The sequence below is a fragment of the Calypte anna genome, chromosome 2 (assembly GCF_003957555.1).
Source record: "Calypte anna isolate BGI_N300 chromosome 2, bCalAnn1_v1.p, whole genome shotgun sequence".
NCBI classification, from domain to species: Eukaryota; Metazoa; Chordata; class Aves; order Apodiformes; family Trochilidae; genus Calypte; species Calypte anna.
In genome coordinates, this window is record NC_044245.1 from 118,144,725 (window position 1) to 118,162,977 (window position 18,253).

The 18,253-nt window shown below is 45.0% G+C and overlaps 1 protein-coding gene across 1 annotated transcript; it reads right to left on the reverse strand.

Moving 5' to 3' along the window:
- Positions 1-10,397: 10,397 nt before the first annotated feature.
- Positions 10,398-17,724, reverse strand: PRDM14 (PR/SET domain 14). Its single transcript, XM_030444696.1, has 7 exons — positions 17,184-17,724; positions 16,844-16,903; positions 16,607-16,764; positions 16,154-16,424; positions 14,494-14,696; positions 12,681-12,782; positions 10,398-10,625 (listed from the first exon to the last, which is right to left on the reverse strand). The coding sequence occupies exons 1-7, from the start codon at positions 17,722-17,724 to the stop codon at positions 10,398-10,400; spliced, it is 1,563 nt and encodes a 520-aa protein (XP_030300556.1).
- Between the last annotated feature and the right edge of the window lie 529 nt (positions 17,725-18,253).

Consider the following 18,253-nt stretch of genomic DNA (forward strand, 5'->3'; position numbering starts at 1 on the left):
GGAGCACAGGCTGTGCCAAGCCCAGCCAGAAACTCCAGGATTGGGGTTATTGTGCTGCAAAGGAGGTATTGTAGTGAAATCAATGGGGACGGTTTAAAATACCTTTACACGTCAATTCTAGTGTCAGAACAGAGCAGGTCAAAGAGCATTGACCCTCGTAGCAGGTTAAACTCCTGAGGGTGGAGATAATCTCACAGCAGGAAGGGAGGAAAGTGCTGTGCCTGCATGGGCCGAGATGCTTTCACACTCCCCGTCTCCAGCTTTAGGCTACAGAGCTGGCCATTATCAGAGTCATTGTCATTGTTATCTTTAAATCTGCTGCCTCAAATTCAGGCATCTATCAGGAAAAGACCCAAGACCCTATTAGTGCAGGCAGTAAGCCCACAGGAGGGGAGGAAACACGTTCATGGGTAAATTAATGTTCCTGCTGGCTACATTCCTATCAGCTTTGTTAATTCTGAAATTACATTTATTGATAAATCAGGTTTTGCCACCCTTTTCCATCAAGAAGCTGGACAAGTTTCCTACCAGAGATTTGTTTCACTGCAGTGTTTTGGGTTTTTTTTTTTGTTAGTTTTTGGTTTGTTGTTTTGTTTTTGGTTTTGGTTGGTTGGTTTTTTTATTGACACACAATAATTTGCCAGGTACAAACACTTGCCATCTGCTGACAGTGGGGCAAGCTGAGCATCAACCTTCTGTCCCTCTATGAAAACCATGTGCCCAAAAGACAACACTGACAATGTGTCCTGTCTGAATCTGGGCTAGCTGCCTTCCTGCTCTCAAACTAGACATCAGCATTTTTTTATGTAACATATTTAGTAATTTGTGGAAGTATGTCACTCCCTCCCCAAATGCTGCTTCCAAAGAAAAAATGGGCTGAAATTATAGAAAAATCCTTTACCTACAGGAGAAGTTTGCATTGCAAATGCACATTAAGGATCAGAAAACACTGGTCAGGAAATCCTGTGTATTCTACTGATATAAAAAAGGTGTTACAAAAGCCATGAGTGTTCATCCCTCACCACTGCAAATTCGAATTCCGCAAGCAGGTTCAGAAAGTTTTGCCCTAGTCTAGATGACCAGTCACAAAAGACAATATCTAACAGGTTCTTGTTTGTAATTTGAAGTTTACTGAATATTTTGCCAGCAACTTCTTGAAATACAAAAAGAAATAATAAATATACTTCCCTCTCAGCTATTCTTTTGGAGAAGATAAATATTTGGTCATGATAGAATCCTTAAAGATCTGGATAGAGACAAAAATTAACTTCTTGATATGTCACTATCCAGGTGAATGCTAGTGGGTAGAAACTTGCAATAATCCTATATATGCTTAGGAAAAAAAGTAATCTCTAGATCAGATGCTGGGTTAAGTAAATTAGTCCAAATCAATGAAATTGAGTGTGAAGAGTATTAAAAGACCTCTTTCCCCTCTGAAGGGAGTCAGCTGTGCTGACTGCCTTAAGCTTTGATGCTTTTAATTGTTGAGTCTATCAAGGGAAAGATGTACTGGATTTGTAAAATCTTTACTGTTTTTCTCCAGGCATACATTCATCCATTAAAGCATATACTTTTTAAGTTTGCTTTTATTCCATGAGCTGCCAGCCAGGACAAAAAGAGAGCAGTGAGGAGTCTGATGTTGAGGTAAGTTTAACTCTGTCCCCTGGCAGGTGGGAAGGGAGATGGGGGGGGCTGCTGGGTTGACACCTTGCATCAGAATAATTTCATGGTTGGGTAAGGTGTACAGCAACAGATAATGCTGATGAATCCCACTGAGGAGGGGACCTGCCTAGAAGCAAGGAGAGGTGGAAAGCAGCATCATATTGGATTGATTATACAGGCAGAAGGGTTGAAGAGACAGAGCTGTTGGCTTGGTCTTGTCAATGTCTGTGCTGAGCCCACCACGGTGCTTGGACTTGACTGGGGCCACCCAAGCAGAGTGACACGACCCTACTGAAGCCACTGCACCTCAGATTAGAGCCCAGCAGGTTAAACTTCAGTGAGTTTCTAATGACTGTAAAAGCTCCCCTTTGGCCTTGGGTGTTACAACTATTTATGAGGTTGACCTTTAATTACTATCTTATGTAGAAATCTTTGAAAATATGTCTTTGAAAGCTTGACAAATATGGACCTATGCAGCACAGATCAATACCAATATAGTAACACTACAAAGTAGGCTTCCAACAAAAATGTATTACCTGCAAAGATGCTTCAAAGAACTTGTCCCTTCATCTGGGCACTGTCAGCTCTTTCATACTGCAGAGGAGTCTGGGGTATGTAAAAAAATTGCAAAGGATGCCAAATATCAATACAATGTAATAAGTGGAAAGGATAAGAACCACTATCCCACTGGGGCCCAAGGGAACCTTGGCTGTCATCAGCAGTAGGACAAGAAGAGTGGCTGCCATCTACCTTTGCTGGTGAAGTCTTCTGCTCATCCTTCGATCAGGAGGGCCTGAGAAATAAATAAATGGTGTCGACTACTGCTGGTACGAAAGTTATGGCTTTTCTTGAAAAGTAGCTCTAGAAAATTTATTATATTTTGCAACATGAATCCCATACAAAGCAGTAATGAAGCTGAGAGTGATCAGTTCTTAGTTCTACATTCAGTATACTAGAATATTCAGTATGGCTTGATTTTTCAAAAGAATATTTTTGATTTTATACAATGCATGAGCTTTCCTCCATGTACACAAATGCATATATATGTACACACAAATACAAAACAGAGAGCCAGTAATATTCTGTTAATAATACGGTTGGAAAATACATATACAGTGTAGAGAAGGGAGTTATCAACACAATGATACAATTATGTAAACCAGAAGAAAATAGGAATGTCATAATCAAGAATAATCATTTTGATTTTAACTCACCTAGTATAACTCTATAGCTATCATATGATGCAAGTTTAATACCTTGCATCATAAGTATTATGGAAATAAGTGGGTTTTTTCCTATGACAATGATAAAAAGCACAAACCTGTATAAACACAATATTCTTCATCGCTGGTTGTCACTATACATTACACAGAATTGCCATTTGTTCTAACCTAATGAAATTCTGCTATGAGGAACATGAATCCTAAAGACATAGACTTATGAAAAAGTAAACACAACATTTAGAAAATTTAATTATAATTTTGATTTTCCTTTGTTGCTAGAAAAATAAATGATCAATTTACCAGACAGGTTTATTTAAAGAAAAGCACTACTGAGCAAGGAGTTCCCTGGAACTTCTAATAGTTTTAAATGCTATTAGTCACTTTAGTTTCCCCTTTCTTGTGAACTTTCTCAAATTGACTCATTTTCTCTTATTCAAAAGAACAACTGTTCTCCCTCAGCCCTCCCATGGAACCTTTTCATCATAATATCCATGCTGAAACAGCTCCCATGAGACAAAATCAATCAAAGCCATAAAAGAAGAATGTTTTTGTCATGCCAGGCCTTACTGCTCCTGTCTTACAGTTACAAAACTGATAGTCACAAAAGTGGGTTAGATAGAACATCTGAAGAGATCTGACCCCTTACTCTAACCAAAATTAACATACCTTTTAAATTTTAATATCATACAGTTTAAAAAAAAACCCCAGAAAACACATATAGAAACAAGCTATGTTAACATGGTGATAGTGGTGTCATAACAGGGTAGAAACACAAAAGGAGCTTAAAAGCCCCAAGTCCAGGCACCTTCCCCACTGAGTTAAGCTCAGAGTGGTTTTCACTGGTGTTGCCTCCCTGCCTGTGAATCTGGCACTTTGATGGAAAGAATCTCAAAAAAACAACCTATCTGAAAGGCTCCCTGTCTGCCCATCTTTCTCAAGTCTTCAAAATACGAGGCTGAGTGCACTCTTGGTAAGGGGTCCCTTCTTGGGGAGGGCAGGAAAAAAATCAGATGCTTGGGTAAAAAACCAAATTTCTCTTTTCCAGGAACGTTCCCCTTTGCTCATGTGTTTTTTTTTCATGCTAAATTTTGGATTTTGTGTACTAGAGTAACTGTGTGTATGATCACTCTTGGTCTGAAGCTTAGGGGAAAAAAAAGAATAGGCATGAATTAAATAGAAGACTACTGTGATCAAGTAGAGTGATAAATACAGTGGTATCCATTAAAGTTTTCATACCATCTTGGACGGTAGCTCCATCAAAATTGAAGGGAAAACTCATTTTGACTAGCAAAGGTTTGGATCAACCAAACCTTGGATGAACCTTGTTATACTGTGTGGAGCAAAGACACCCAGCACAGTCCTGTCTCAGCCCTCCTGGCTTCATAGTGTGAAGCCTTCTACTTGCCAGCATGGGGAAGGAAACCTTAGAGAATGTGTCTCTAGATACACAAGGAAAGCAAGATCCAAGCATCGCTGTCTTCTAGGGCAGGATAGTGTCTCTTTCAGCACTGCACAAGGCTTACAGAGGGGAAAGCCCCCAGCTCTCACTGGTGTTCATCAGGACTGACATCTCCAGTGCTCACTGTTCCTGTCTTGCCCATTCCTGGTAGCAGCAAGAGCAGGATGCTGCCAACCTATGCTTCTGCCCACTCCTTGCTCATGGGTACAAGGGCGAGAAAGAGCCACACATCAGACTGGCAAGGGGAGTTTCAAGAAAGTGAACAGATTCAATGTTGATTGTTTCCTTGAGATTTTCACATTTGGGGGATTAAAAAAAAAAAAAAAAAAAAAAAAAAAAAAGAAAAAAAAAGAAAGAGAGAAAGGAAGAAAGAAAGAAAAAAAAAAAAAGGAAGAAAAGAAAAAAACCACCACACAAAAATTCACTTTTCATTAAAAGAGCCCGAAACTGTTGGTGAAACTGATACTGCAGAAATATATGTTCCTGAGTGCTGTCTTCCTGCTCCATAATGGCTCTTGCATTAGGGACTGGGGAGGAAGGGGAGGGGAATGCTGTTGTCCATTTACTTTAGTAAAGATTGCTATTGAATGAAACCTTTAATGGTGTGTTCATGCTCCCACTCAACTAAGAGCTCAGAGCTCCTGGCAGAGTAGTCCTTCCCTCCACCTTGACAGCTATTAGAGAATCAATACAGGTAATCCCTCAGCTGTCCCTGGGCTGGCCCTGGCCACTGCAGTGGGGTCACCAGTGGGAAAGTGAGACACCTCCAGGGAGCAGCCTGCCACCACACAAGGACAGGGTCTTCCGAACATGTGAATCCTGTGATCCCAGAGGGAATGCCACTGATTTAAGGCAAAGGATATGCCTTTGAATGGGGACTCAACCCATTCTCCCTGGGGAGGAGGAGCTCCGCAGCTTCATTACACTTTAGGGGTTATCTGTGGATTCTATTTTTTGGGGGCAGTATAACCCAAGAATTCATCACTTACCCCTTCCTTGACAGGCAGTGGATGTTTTCTTCGCTACTGCATTTCTATTAATGACCAAGGTGTCTCCTACTGGTTCTGCCCAATTCCTTGCAGTGAAAAGGGGAGAGATTGCATTTCTCACTGGTACTTTGCAGGCTGATAGTACAAGCATTCACATGACTGTGTGGCATTCTCATGCTAAGGCCTGCAATACCACTCTCCACATTACTGAACTACTGACTTAGATAAAGGTTAGTCCCATGAATTTAAGCCTCATTTGTCACTACTGCAATGCAACTAAGCTGGGGTTTCCAGTCCCTACAGCAAGAGCTGGTGCAGAGTGACCAGCTGGGGATGGATATGGAGTAGAACTGCTCCAGACAGGCACAGGGGTTGTGATACTCTCCTCCATGCCTGGATGTCCCCAGCTGCCAACAGCCAACCCAAGACACTCTGAAGTGTTTTTCAGAAAAGACATTCATCAGTAGAGAACAAACCTTATTAAAGCTAGAGTCAAGTACCTTAAAAACAGACATTTCCTTGTTCCACTGAAAATCTAGACACTTCACATGGGATCACAGAAAAGATCTCTGCTTTTCACAGAGAGCAAAACCTGTCCCTTAGGCCCTGCACTGTGTGCATTACAGAGGGACAGAAGGTGCAAGAGGACATGCAGATGTAAGGAGGGAAAAGGGAACAAAGGTGATGGTGACAGTGCCCATAGGGGTGAAAGAAACCCCATCACTTGCTGTGGAGGCACATAGGAGACAGAAGGTGCAAGAGGACATGCAGATGTAAGGAGGGAAAAGGAAACAAAGGTGATGGTGACAGTGCCCATAGGGGTGAAAGAAACCCCATCACTTGCTGTGGAGGCACATAGGAAACTGGGCACCCCGAGAAACAGCTTTCTGAAGTAGTGGACAGAGAGATAGAGCTCTCTTGGTGAGCTGTCTCTCTTGTTTAATGGACAGTTTGGTACTAATCAATATTTGTTTGTGGCATTATCTTCAATTTAGTAAGCCTTGCTGCTTTTCGCCTTCCGTCGGTGGTTAACCACCTCCCTCTCCCGGAGTCCCCCGGGGAGCACAGCGGGACAGGGGGGATGGGGACCAGGCATTTAAAGGGTGGGGAGATGCCGGAGGCAGCAGATGTCGGTGGCCAGGCCTTTTGTTCCCTCCCACTGGCCAGCCTGAGCTCTGGGACCACCTTTTTGTTTTTGTCTCACCATTGTCATTCACCAAGGAGGGCCTTTTCAGGAGCTAGCCTCCACACAGGCTCATCTCACCCCCACTGGCTCAACAAAACAGCCGAGATTGCCCTCATCCTCTGGTTTCTATTTAGATCACTTTCCACTTAACATTTAAAAAAACCCTGACTTGGTTAATGCAAAGCACTTAAAACCGGCTAGTGTCTTCCAGGGCTGCTTGTCTGAGCGACCTGACTTGCTGCTCCCCTTGGAGTGTGCAGGTCTTTTTAATCCTGGTTAGAAGAAGGAAGAGTCAGAGTGCACAGGTACAGCTGTGGTAATTCTTCGCCTTAGGGAATGCAGTGAGGACCAGCCCCCTGCCTGGGAAGCCACGCTACAGACATTTCTTAAACCAAGCCGAGGGAAAAACCTGGATACTTCTGATATATAGTGAATTATTAGAGCAAGTTTCATGGAAAATGCGGCTGCCCTCCTGTATTTGATGACGGCAAGAAAGGAACAGGAGACAGAGTCTCTCAGGGTCACAGCCTGGCCCCTCAGAGAGCTGTGGGGACATCCTGCTTTCTGCAGCCTCGGCTCCGAAATGGATCATCGAGGGTCTGCTCAGGACGGACCTAGCACGGACCCAGGGAAAGAACTGAGCCTTTACTCTTGGCTCAGCCACAAATATTCTCCTTTCAGTTGAATCTGGGCGTGCTGCCTCCTTCAGGAAGGGGGCTTTCTGGGCCGTGCAGTCACCCCTGGAACCACCTGGCAGATAAGAAAAAAAACAAACGGAGTTCACACTTATTCCATCCTTCTCCCTCGTGTGGTTGTATATTAACACCCAAGCACCCTGCTGAGCTGGCCAGAGCTGTGCCTTCACCGGGTTGCTGGAAGATGCAAGCGGCTGTGCAAAGCCTCGGGGAAGGAAGCAACAGCTCGTTGGGATGCAAACAGGACACATGTACAATAGACGATGTACGTAGGGCGTTCCCTAATCTATCTGTGATCTCTCCAACTCCCTGTCCGGTAAGGACAGCAATATGCACTGCCAATGACTGCATTTTCCTTGGCAGAAGTCAATTTGCCGGGGGCTGGCCCTCCCTCCTGCTTGATTTCTCCCCACCCTGCTGTGAAGTGTGCTGCTGGCCAAGTGCCACCCCCCACTGCTCCCCAGTCCCAGCACAGCTGGGACTCGCTATTCAGAAAGAAGAGGGCGATGCTATAGGGTAGTTAAATGCTATAGGGTAGTTAAATGCTTTTTTTTAGTGCTCAATCCGGATCCATCATCTTGCTTGCAAGTGGGAGTGAACTCAATCCAGAACTGAATGGCCTCAGCTTCCATGAGCTATTGGGACACTTAAAGTGCAATCCATCAAGATACTGGGTGCCTTTGACTTCTAATGCAGTCAGCTGCTACCCAGCAGGACAAGGATTATAATTCCCAGCAAAAGACAGTTTAACTCTGTAATGACTTACAAATGATGCAGAAAACACCCTTCATCCAATTTGCTAGTACTTCAAATATACAACTCCACTGCATCTGGCAAAAGAACTATAGCCCATTCTTGTACACCATGACCTCCAATAATTTATTTTCATCCTTTGCATTAGTCTCATTGTGATAGTCTTCACATTAAAAATGTACAGGTTTAATGTGCAAGACAACCAGTACCTTTAAACACAAGTGAAACCCTTCACATACTCTTATTGACAAGACATAACATAACCATAGAACAATGATAATGTTTTAGCAAAATATATCTGGGAGTTCTTCAAGCAGAAGAAAATGCTCACAGCTAAAAGGACCACTTAAATAACCCTCAATTCACAAGAAACAAGATTATCTGCATGGGAAGCTAACCATGCATTTCCTAGCAATTCGAAGTCTTCCTAGTGGAACTTATTTCATTACTGTGCAGCTGATGATTTAAAATCCTGAGTTTCTTATGGAGAAAACGAGCAAAGCCTTCACACACAGATTTCACATTTCTGTTGGCCAGGGTTCTGTACGCTGTGGGCAGCTGGAAGCAAGATTCAGATCCTGCATGTGTACCTCAGCAGTGTAGACTTAGGAGTGATAATTTTTATGCTCAGGAGCCCACCAGTTCAGCTCTAATGAAAACAAAAAAATCAAGCTTGCTGTACTATAGGAATCTTTGACATTTAAAAATAAGCAAAAAAATTCAGAAGAAATGTTCATTTTCCTTCTAGTCTACAACCTAGATGTATGTACAGTACTAATAGCTTGCTTATTTCAGATACTGCCTAGGGCTGGGACTCGATATTTTACTTACAATAAGTGGTTCTATACATATTTTTATTATTTTTAGCACGAAATCGGTGAGGACAGCAACTTAACGTACAATAAGACAAATTAGTGCAATAGATTTGTATAGGTACAGTTATCTGCATGATATAATTAAATATGCAGGTAACATTTTCTAGTTCTAGGCTGTATTTAATGAGATTTTTAAGGTTGGCACAAAGTAAAAACTTTTTTCTTTAATTCTTGTGTGCAAAGTCATGTTTAATCCTAGCTAGGATAATATCTAGGATATTAAGAGAGCTTCGTCTTTCCAGTAACGATTACCTGTGTTAATCAACCAACTTCAGCAAGGGCTTTTATTATCCCTCCTGGATGCAGTCCCCTCCCCATGAGGATGGCCATACAGTTATCAGCACCTTCTCCACCAGTTACAGGACTCCTTTTACACAGTGGTCCTTCAGCAGATTTTTGCACCCACAGCTAAAGAACCAGCTTTTTATAGCAAAAAACCCACAAAATACTAAACACAGCATTTTTATGAGCAGCATTTCCTTTTGAATTAATAAAAAACCCACATAAATCACTCCTGGCTTGCTTGCAAGCTGAGTGAGAAATAGAGGGAGAAAGCTTGTAGTCCTCCCAAGGATGTGAAGGTATTCCCCTTAGGCTGAAGGTAATTTCACTGCAGAGAGCTTTAGAGGTTGAGAAGTCCTGGCATCACCTATCCTACAGCTTACATCTTAAATTTAGGCTGGGGAAGGGAGTACCATTACAGCAGCCATCCTATGCATCCTATGACAAGTTGTGGGGAAATTCAGATAGAAGAACCCAGTGGTGATATCACACCTGCTCCTTGCTTGTGCTGAGCCCACTTGACTATTTGTGACTCACCTGACATCCATCCTCAAATGTCTCTGCTACATGGCACAAGATTGCAGCTCTCTTGTCTCACCCTGCCCCTCTGCCCTTGGGCTAACTGGGGTCCAAACTCTGGAAGACTTGGTCTTATTGTCCTGGAACTCACCATGTCAAGGGCAGCTGAGTTAAGGAATGAATTGCCCTTACACTGGTCAGTATCTCTGAGGCAGTTAACATTTAAATAGTGTGTCAATAAAAGTCTTTCACATTAAAGGGAAATAGACTTGGTCATGCACCTAAACAAAATCAACAGGTTGAATCAGCTTTGGGAAATGCACTTGATAAAAATGTCCCTCACACAAGCTTTGGTATGGACTGCAGTCTATAGATATGGTATATCAAAAGGAACAGGAATACCCCTCAGTGATACGCATGCACAAAAGCTTCTTGTTAGGTGAAATTCCTTCCTGCCTGTTTTGTCCTTTTGTGGAAATGAAGGAATGGGACAAGAAGAGGGAATGGTTGAGGTAGAGCATGTTGGACTTCATTGCAGTGTGGCATGAAGGTGCCTGGGCAAAATAAACTGTCCCCTCTACTTAAAAACATGCCCAGGGTGCAGAGAATGGGCATGCTTAAAGAGTTGCTTAAGACTTGTGTTGCGAGGGTAAATGTCACCTTCTGTGGTGTGCACACAGCCACACAGGGACACATGCGTGGAGAGAGATCCACACAAAGGAGCCAGTCCAGGAGCCATCGATGGGGCTCTTAACTAATGAGTGGCATGGGTCTTCATGTGGAAGTGGTAATCCTCCTGCTCCGGGAAGTGCTGGCCACACACTGAGCAAGTGCAGCTCTTCTCCTTGCTGTGCGTGCGGCGCACATGGCTGTCGTGGGCTGCGTGGGAGGCGAAGGCTTTGCCACAGTGCTTGCACTTGAAGGGCTTCTCACCAGAGTGCTGGCGGATGTGAGTGCGCAGGATGCTGGATGCTGTGAATGCCTGAAAGAACAGGGGTGGGAAAGGCAGAAAAAGTTGAGAGTAAATCTATTTTCACCTACGTAATCCCCTGGGTCAGCTTCCACCAGTAGCACTGATAGTACCCTGATAGTAGGACCCTCAAATAATGCACATCCTCAGATAATTGGAGATAAACCAAAACCACCCAGCCATGAAAGACCAGAAGTCAACAGCTACCCCACTCAGTTGTAGAGTTATGGCTGAGTCCATGAAGTTAGATGAAACTCAGAGTAAGATTTGTGACCAGAGAATACAGTAAATAACTTCTACATATCAAAGGATAATCAGTCTATACTCTGCTAATTAGCTTTGCAGTTCCTTTATGTCTGGGAAAAACAATGAGGTTTAATTTTCAGAATTAAGCCCTTTCATGTTCATATGCTCTGGCTTGAGATTCAGCTGACAGAGTTTATCCATGCAGTCAGCCCAGCATTCATCTTCTCAGGTTTCATCTACCAACTCCACCATACTGCACACCCTTTCAGTCAGACATCTCAGCCAGTTTGTTTTCCCCCCTCATGGGTAGCAGAATGTGCACAATTACACTTTGTCCATGTTTATTTTGGGCAGAAACCCTCTCACCAAGACTTGAGCAGAAATATTGCAAAGTTGCCCTTGTTTCCCTCATTTGTTTTCACTATTTGCAGAACATACACACACACATACACAAATCCTAATAAAGTTATGTTGCTGAACCAACACAAGTTTTCCCAGCAAAGAGCAATACATCTCAGATAACTTTTCACTAAGAACCTTTGAGCAAAACCAGATTCACATAAAAAAGTCCCTGGAGATGTTTATGAACAGGGACAAAGTGTGCTTGAGGGCCAGACAGTGATCTTGGCCCAACATTTTTCCTTCTATCACATGATTTGACTGAGCTAATGAGCAAAAGGGCAGGGAGAGTAAAGCTGCCCTGGAGCAGTCACTAATACAGGTACAAGAGGCAAAGAAGACTTTTGACTTCATAGAAGGAGCAGGTGAAGATGCTTTAAAATACCCCCTGGTTTCCCAAATGCAGAAATGATGGCTATATCCCAGAATAGCTGGAGCCTGAGGACTAGTGGAATTATCTGATCCAGTCTGCAATAGCCCTATCAGAATGGCTGGTCAAGGGTCACACATATCCTAGAGATCTGTTCAGAGCAACATGTAAAGCTTTGACATCTCTTGCTGTGATTTAAAGATTGAAAGATGACATTTCATCATAAACTCTGCCTACAAGCATTCAGGATATCTGGGTGAGAAAATGTGTCATAACTGAAAGGAGCTTCTTCTAAGGTTCTTTGCTACAGAGCACAGCAGTTCTGTGCTAGACCAGCCAAAAACAAAAACCCACATTTATTTCTCAAAAATCAGGAGCACCTTACATTCTTATGGTGCTTCTCAATTGCATGGAAACACCATGGCAACCCTACCAATATTCATCCAGCAGCAGCCTGTACATCCCCTCCCCATCTGCTAGGAGAGCTGGCACTGCTCTCACAGGAAGAAATCACCTGATTCATCCTTTCCATAAAGGGTAGCAACAGATGAGCACATTCTGATTGTTGCTATGTGGCTCTATCAATTCCTGATTCTTTTTTTCAAAAGAACTTCCATGCCAGTTGCACATCAGTACATTCCAGAAGTGGTGTCAGGAATATAAAAAAGTACCTTTCTGATGAAAAAATTGGAATATTAGCTCTAGTTTCCTGCCTTGGATGGCATTTGAAATTATCTCAAGCTTTAGACTGTACACACACAGCAACTCTCTGAGGTAGGTTGAGACTCCCAATTTTAATGGGTGTTTAATTCCAAATCAGATGGAGACCAGACCCTTTTTCTTCAGTCTCAGTCCTGTCACTTTAACTCACACCTGTGCAGAATATATACTTACTCATCAGGTTATCAATGGAAATAAAGGCATTTTCTTTAGAGAAAACACAGAAATTAAACAAAAATTGAAATAGGAGACAATAGAGCATGGAAAGAATCAGCCATCCCCCAGGTGTGGTGCTTTAGAGGATGGAGGGACAGGACAGGGCTTTGCTTTACCTTGTTGCAGTAGACACATTTGTAGGGACGCTCCCCAGAGTGAACCCTCATGTGTTTGTTCAGGCTGGAGGACTGAGAAAAGCTCTTCCCACACACTGAGCACTAGGAATAATAAGGAAAAAAAATAAACTAAAGGAAGCACAGAACAGCAGAGCTAGAAGTAAAAATTAGTTGTGTGAATGTGTGTATCTATTGTTTTACATATATTTATGCATGTATTTATCTCTAAATATATTTGCATTATGTATATACAAACTTTAAGCCATAGCAAATTGAAAGTCAGAATTTTAATAGCCTATTTTTAAAAAATTATTTCATTAAAAACCACCTTTTTTCACAACATAAACAGAAAATATTGACTTTCAGTAACCAAAATCTGAAAGTGTCTGTAAATCACTTATCTTCACAATGTTAATCAATCTTGGGGGTTTTTTTTTCATTTTTTTCCTAAAAAAGATAGCAACTTCAAAAAACAAACAAAAAACCCCACACACACAAAAAAAAAAAAAAAAAAAAAAAAAACCAAAACCAGAACAAAACCAAAGAAACCACCACAACAAAAACCAAACCAAACAAACAAAATTAACAATTTAAAACTTTCTCTTTTTTTTTTTTTTTCCAGAGAAGGTGAGTCAGTCACAGAGCTTAGCCCACAGCTTGATCTGTCAGAGGTGTCTCTCCACAAGACTGAAATAAGCAGCATTTCATCCTCCAGCTTAAGGAGCTGCAGCCTTCATGGTGTGGTATGTGTTCTGAGGATGGCAGTATGAGGCAAAATCCCAGTTCAGAAGCAATTTGAGAGACTTGCACTGATCCAGTGCAATTTGCACAAGCCTCAAAATAATTTTCCTGGTACAATAACTTGAAATAAATTATCTTTGATTAGTTCAACCTAAACTAAGCAATGACTAATCTTGAAAGATTGCAATATTTTCTCCTGATATATTTTGTCTTTTTATTTTATTTACACCTTTCCTTTTTTGGTTTGTCTGTTCTAATGTAGATGTAATATACTCAGAACAAGTTTATTTTCTCACTGTTCTGAAATGTCTTTTGCATGCGTTAAAAATAAATTGATCTACAAAAGGAAAGAAAGCAAAGAATTACATTATATTTAATAGAATATTTTAATGTAATTAAATCAATTAAAATTATTCTGACATTGTAGTATTGTTGATTTAATTATAAGTTTTCCTGAAAAATTCACACTTGCAGGTGGATCTATAAAATGGTATTTGGAGGATTTTCAAGACTGAGTAAACTCTGCCATTTCAAGCTCTGGAACTTGCCCTTCTCTGTTATGAAATGTCTGATTTTCGAGTCCCAGTGGTCCTGGAGAAAAACAGTGCTATAGATAGATGTTTAGTGGAGATGAGGCACCTCAGCAAGCACTTCTTTCTGTCAGCTGAAAATCTGCTCCATGTTGAATGTAAAACTGTTTAAACTCCTGTTTTGTGCAACAGACACAGACGTCTGCCAATTTTAAGACTGAACAGGAGAGCTGAGAGGGACATGGGACATCATCTCTCCTGACCACCTTCAAGCACACACAAGTTAACAAATAACAAAACCCACAAACCAACACCCATAAAGCCCAGGATAGATAGTTTCTTTTTAAAGCCTTGTTGCTGAGACTCTGGGGTTCATTATGCCAATATAAATCTATTTCTTTCTTTCTAACTGTGCTACACAAGACAAAGTCTTCCTGTACCAGCAGGGTGGTTGATCCCAGGGAACTGGAGTAGGAAGAACACCAGCGTCTTACATCGTCGAAAAAAAAGATTACTTATGAGAGACCCAGGAGCAAGCTCACCTTGTGAGGTCTGTGCTTTTCGTGGACGTGGAGAATATGGATCCTCAGCCTGTCTCTTTTTTCAAAGGATCGGTTACAAAGCTGACAAGGAAATTTGCGGTCCCCCTGGTCCACGCAGCGAGTGTACTTGAGGTGCTTGTCCCGGTAGTACTTGTAGGCAAAAACCTTGCCGCAGCGCTCGCATTTAAAGCTCTCCTCGGCTTCTGTACAGCAGAAGGGAAAGTGCCACCTCCCCGTTACACCACAGAAAAAAAGGGCTCGTTCCAAATCTGCTTCCTCGTCGCAACTGGTACCCAATTGTGAATTTTTAAGTCTTCAGGAGGGTAGTAATAAGAAATGGACCCTGGCAATACCATTAGCAAAAAATATACATCTGATTCCTTGAGCATCTGCACTGTTTGTTTTCTAACGGGGGGGAACAAACTAGAGCCCACAGCCTAAAAAAAATACTGGGTTTAGCTTGAGTCTTCACCAAAGACAGGATTTCACCCTTTTATCCCCTATAAAAAGTGAACAGATGTGAAAAGCCAGCGCAGAGTGACACATAAAAGAATCTTCACCATTCACAAAAATTGACGGGTAATTCTTATCAATATTGTCTGTAAACTTTACCTCCCATCCCAAAAAGAAAAATAAATTTTCACGCCTTTTCAATCCTTTTCAAAATACTATTGAAGAAAAATACGTTTATTTGGTTTTCTTTTGCATTTCAAACTGTTCTTAACAGCTTAATTAAGCAAAAACACAGGAATTTTTCCAAACCTTTACACATGCTTTTCTGCATTTACTAAAAGGAACCTTGGCTTAAACCTTAAAACGAAAAGAACAATTTACTACCTTTCTGGACCAGACGTTTTAAAGACATCTACAAAAAAAATTCCATGCCAAATTTTCATGCCAATTTTGCTTTTTTCCCTTACTGCTGCACCCAGCCGGCCCCTCCCTCACCTGCTCCTGTTTTCCCTGCATTGGCACAAATCTGTTCTGTCCAGAAATCTTGCTTATAGTAACATCATACTTTCTGAACATTATAAGCAAAACTACTCACGGAGTAAGTGCATGTAACATTCCTTCTGCAAACAGTATGAGAGTTATCGGATCAGAACGACTTCAGCCTGCTCCATTTAAGGAGAGTATTAATTGCACGAGAAATATAATTAACAGTTGACTCAAACACCACCAAAACAGGAATGCCCTCAAAAAGAGCCTCTCTGTCCAAAACAAAAAATAAAAATAGAACTCTCCGTGGAAGAAGGGCACCGAGGAGCAGCGGCAAGCCCACCCCCACCAGATGTTTTACAATGGTCAGATAAACACTTTGAACTCCCCGAGGAGACGCGAGCGAGGAGCAATCCCCGGCTCCCGGTGCCGAGAGGATGCTGCTCTTTGGGGTGCTGGAGACTGCAAAGGAAGGGGACTCGGCCGGCTGCGGGGGGAGGGAGGGAAAACCTCTGGGACTTGGGCTGCTGAACCCCCCAGGGCATCCCCTCCTCAGGGCCGTCCACTCCGCCACCGGCTCGCACAAGGGGTTGGGAAATGTTATAAAGTAAAGCACAGCCGGAAAAGGGTGATGCCCGAGTACTTTTCCCTCCCTTCATGAGAATCTAATCCCAGCCAGACGCAACTCCATGGCAATAAAGGGCAGTGCTGGCAGGCTCACCTTCGGGATGCTGTGGGGATTTCTTCCCCTCCGGCATGCCCTTCAGGCTGATGGGGATGCCCAGGAACTGCACGTAGCAATCGCCATACCACACCAGCAGCTCCTGCTTCGGCAAGATTTCCTTGCAGCTCTCGTAAAAGATTTGCCCTTGGCATTGGATAGCTGTCAAATTCTGCTCCTCGGGGAACCTGGCACAGTTCACCAAGGACATCCAGTTGCCAGAGGCGCCTTTCCCGTCTATAAAGTGGCTCAGGCGACCGTGCTCAAAGATCTGGAGAGAACGAGAATCGGATCAGGTTTGCCTGACCCTTCCCGCTCACACCAATCCCACCACCCACCACGAGCCCAACTCTCCCTTAACAGGCTGAGGAAGAGAGGCGGCCGAAAGCCTCTCGCCCCGGCCCCGTTTAGGGGGTGCAGAGGGAGGCCCGCGGTGCCTCCACTACCTCCCACCTCCCACATCAGCGAGTTGTCGTCGTAAGTCTTGATCTCGCTTGTGTTGACCACTTTGCCTTGGAAAGGGCCGAAGCGGATTCCTTTGGGGATGGGGTTCGTGCAGAAGACTCCGAGCTGAGACACCTCCCCGTACGCCACCCGCAGCACCGACAGCCCTGCGAGGGACAAGGCGGGCTGAAGGCGTCTGGGCCGCGGCCAGGAGCAGAAGGGGAGCAGGCATATCAGGGCCCCTACCTTCAGGGAGCTTCAGCGAGTCCCTGTCGAGCAGCAGGGTGGAGGAAGAGTCCGCAGCACCTGTAGAAGAGGGACCCTTCTTGAGCCCGTCACCGGCCGTGCAGGTGCAGGGCAGCGGGGTCCTGCCGCCCCGGACACGGGCTGCAGCCGGAATTATTCACTAGTTCTTCCCTCGTGTGTGCTCGTTAGGCAAAAAAATCGCGTGGAAGGGAAGCCCGACGTGCCCTGTTACCCCTCTGGGGACTGTCCCCAAACCTCACCGCACAGCCCGCCGCAGCGCCCGACCTTCCGTCCCGTTCCCCTCCCGCATCCCCTTGAGCACAGGCCGCAGCTCTCTTACCAGGGCTGGCGGGGGGCAGCCGGAGCCCCGAGATAGCGTGGACGTTCCCGGTCGTCTGACTGCTCCGGAGCGCCCCGTACAGCACCGCGTTCAGCTCCTTCTCGGTGAAGTGGTACCTGTAGGTCTGCGCCGTACAGCCGCCGGCTCCGGGGCTGCCAGTAGCCCTGAGCTGGGGGCTGGGATAGAGCGGCGGGGGCCAGTCCAGGCTCCCCACCCCTTGAGAAGAGTTGTCCCTGGGGGAGAAGGGGGTCGGCGGCGTGGGGTAGAGGGGCAAGGGAAGGCCGGCGAAAGGGTCGGCGGGCACGGGGAGCGGCTGGCTTAGGAAAGCGGGGACGCTGCTGCTGTTAAAGGGGGGCAGAGGAGGGGAGGAGGGGACCATCCCGCCCAGGGATTTCAGGGGCTGGAAGAAGTCGGGGCCCGCCTCAAAGTACGGGGCAGCAGGGAGGAAAGAGGGGTAGTAGGCAGCTAGGCTCGCGGGGCTCATCCCCAGTGTCTCTCCGCCGTCTCCAGGGACCGAATCCCCGGCCAAGGATAACGCCATGCTGGGCAGGACTGGACCGGGACGGAGGGAGCTTCCTGGAAGCGGAGGGGAAGACAAAAGGGTGCAGCCGCCGCGGGGTTCCGCTGTGGGGAGGGATGGAGGCTCGGAAGACACCGCTCGCTGTACTCCGTCTCCCGGCGCCGTCGGGGCGACCGGGAAGTCCGCTGGCTGCCCCCCGCGGCTATATGGGCTTGGGGAGGGGAGGGGGGAAAGGGGAAGAGGGCGGGAGCAGCCCGCCCCGAGGGTCGCTCAGCCCCCGGGGCGGGCGGGCAGGGGGGGCTGCCCCGACGGGCGACCCTACCCCGGGGCGGAGCCGCGTCTAATTGTGGAGCGGCTGGGCCGCTCCTCTCTACTTCGAGGCCGATGGTGTTGGAGGGGGCGGCGTGGGGATCCCCATTCTCCCGGACTCACTCCCTGCTGTCTCTGCTCTCCGCCTCTCCAAGGCCCGACCGAAGGTCCCCGGCAGCGGTCCGGGCTCTGCCTCTGAGCAGGAGCCCACAGTGCGGGAGCGATGCTCCTCAGGGATGAG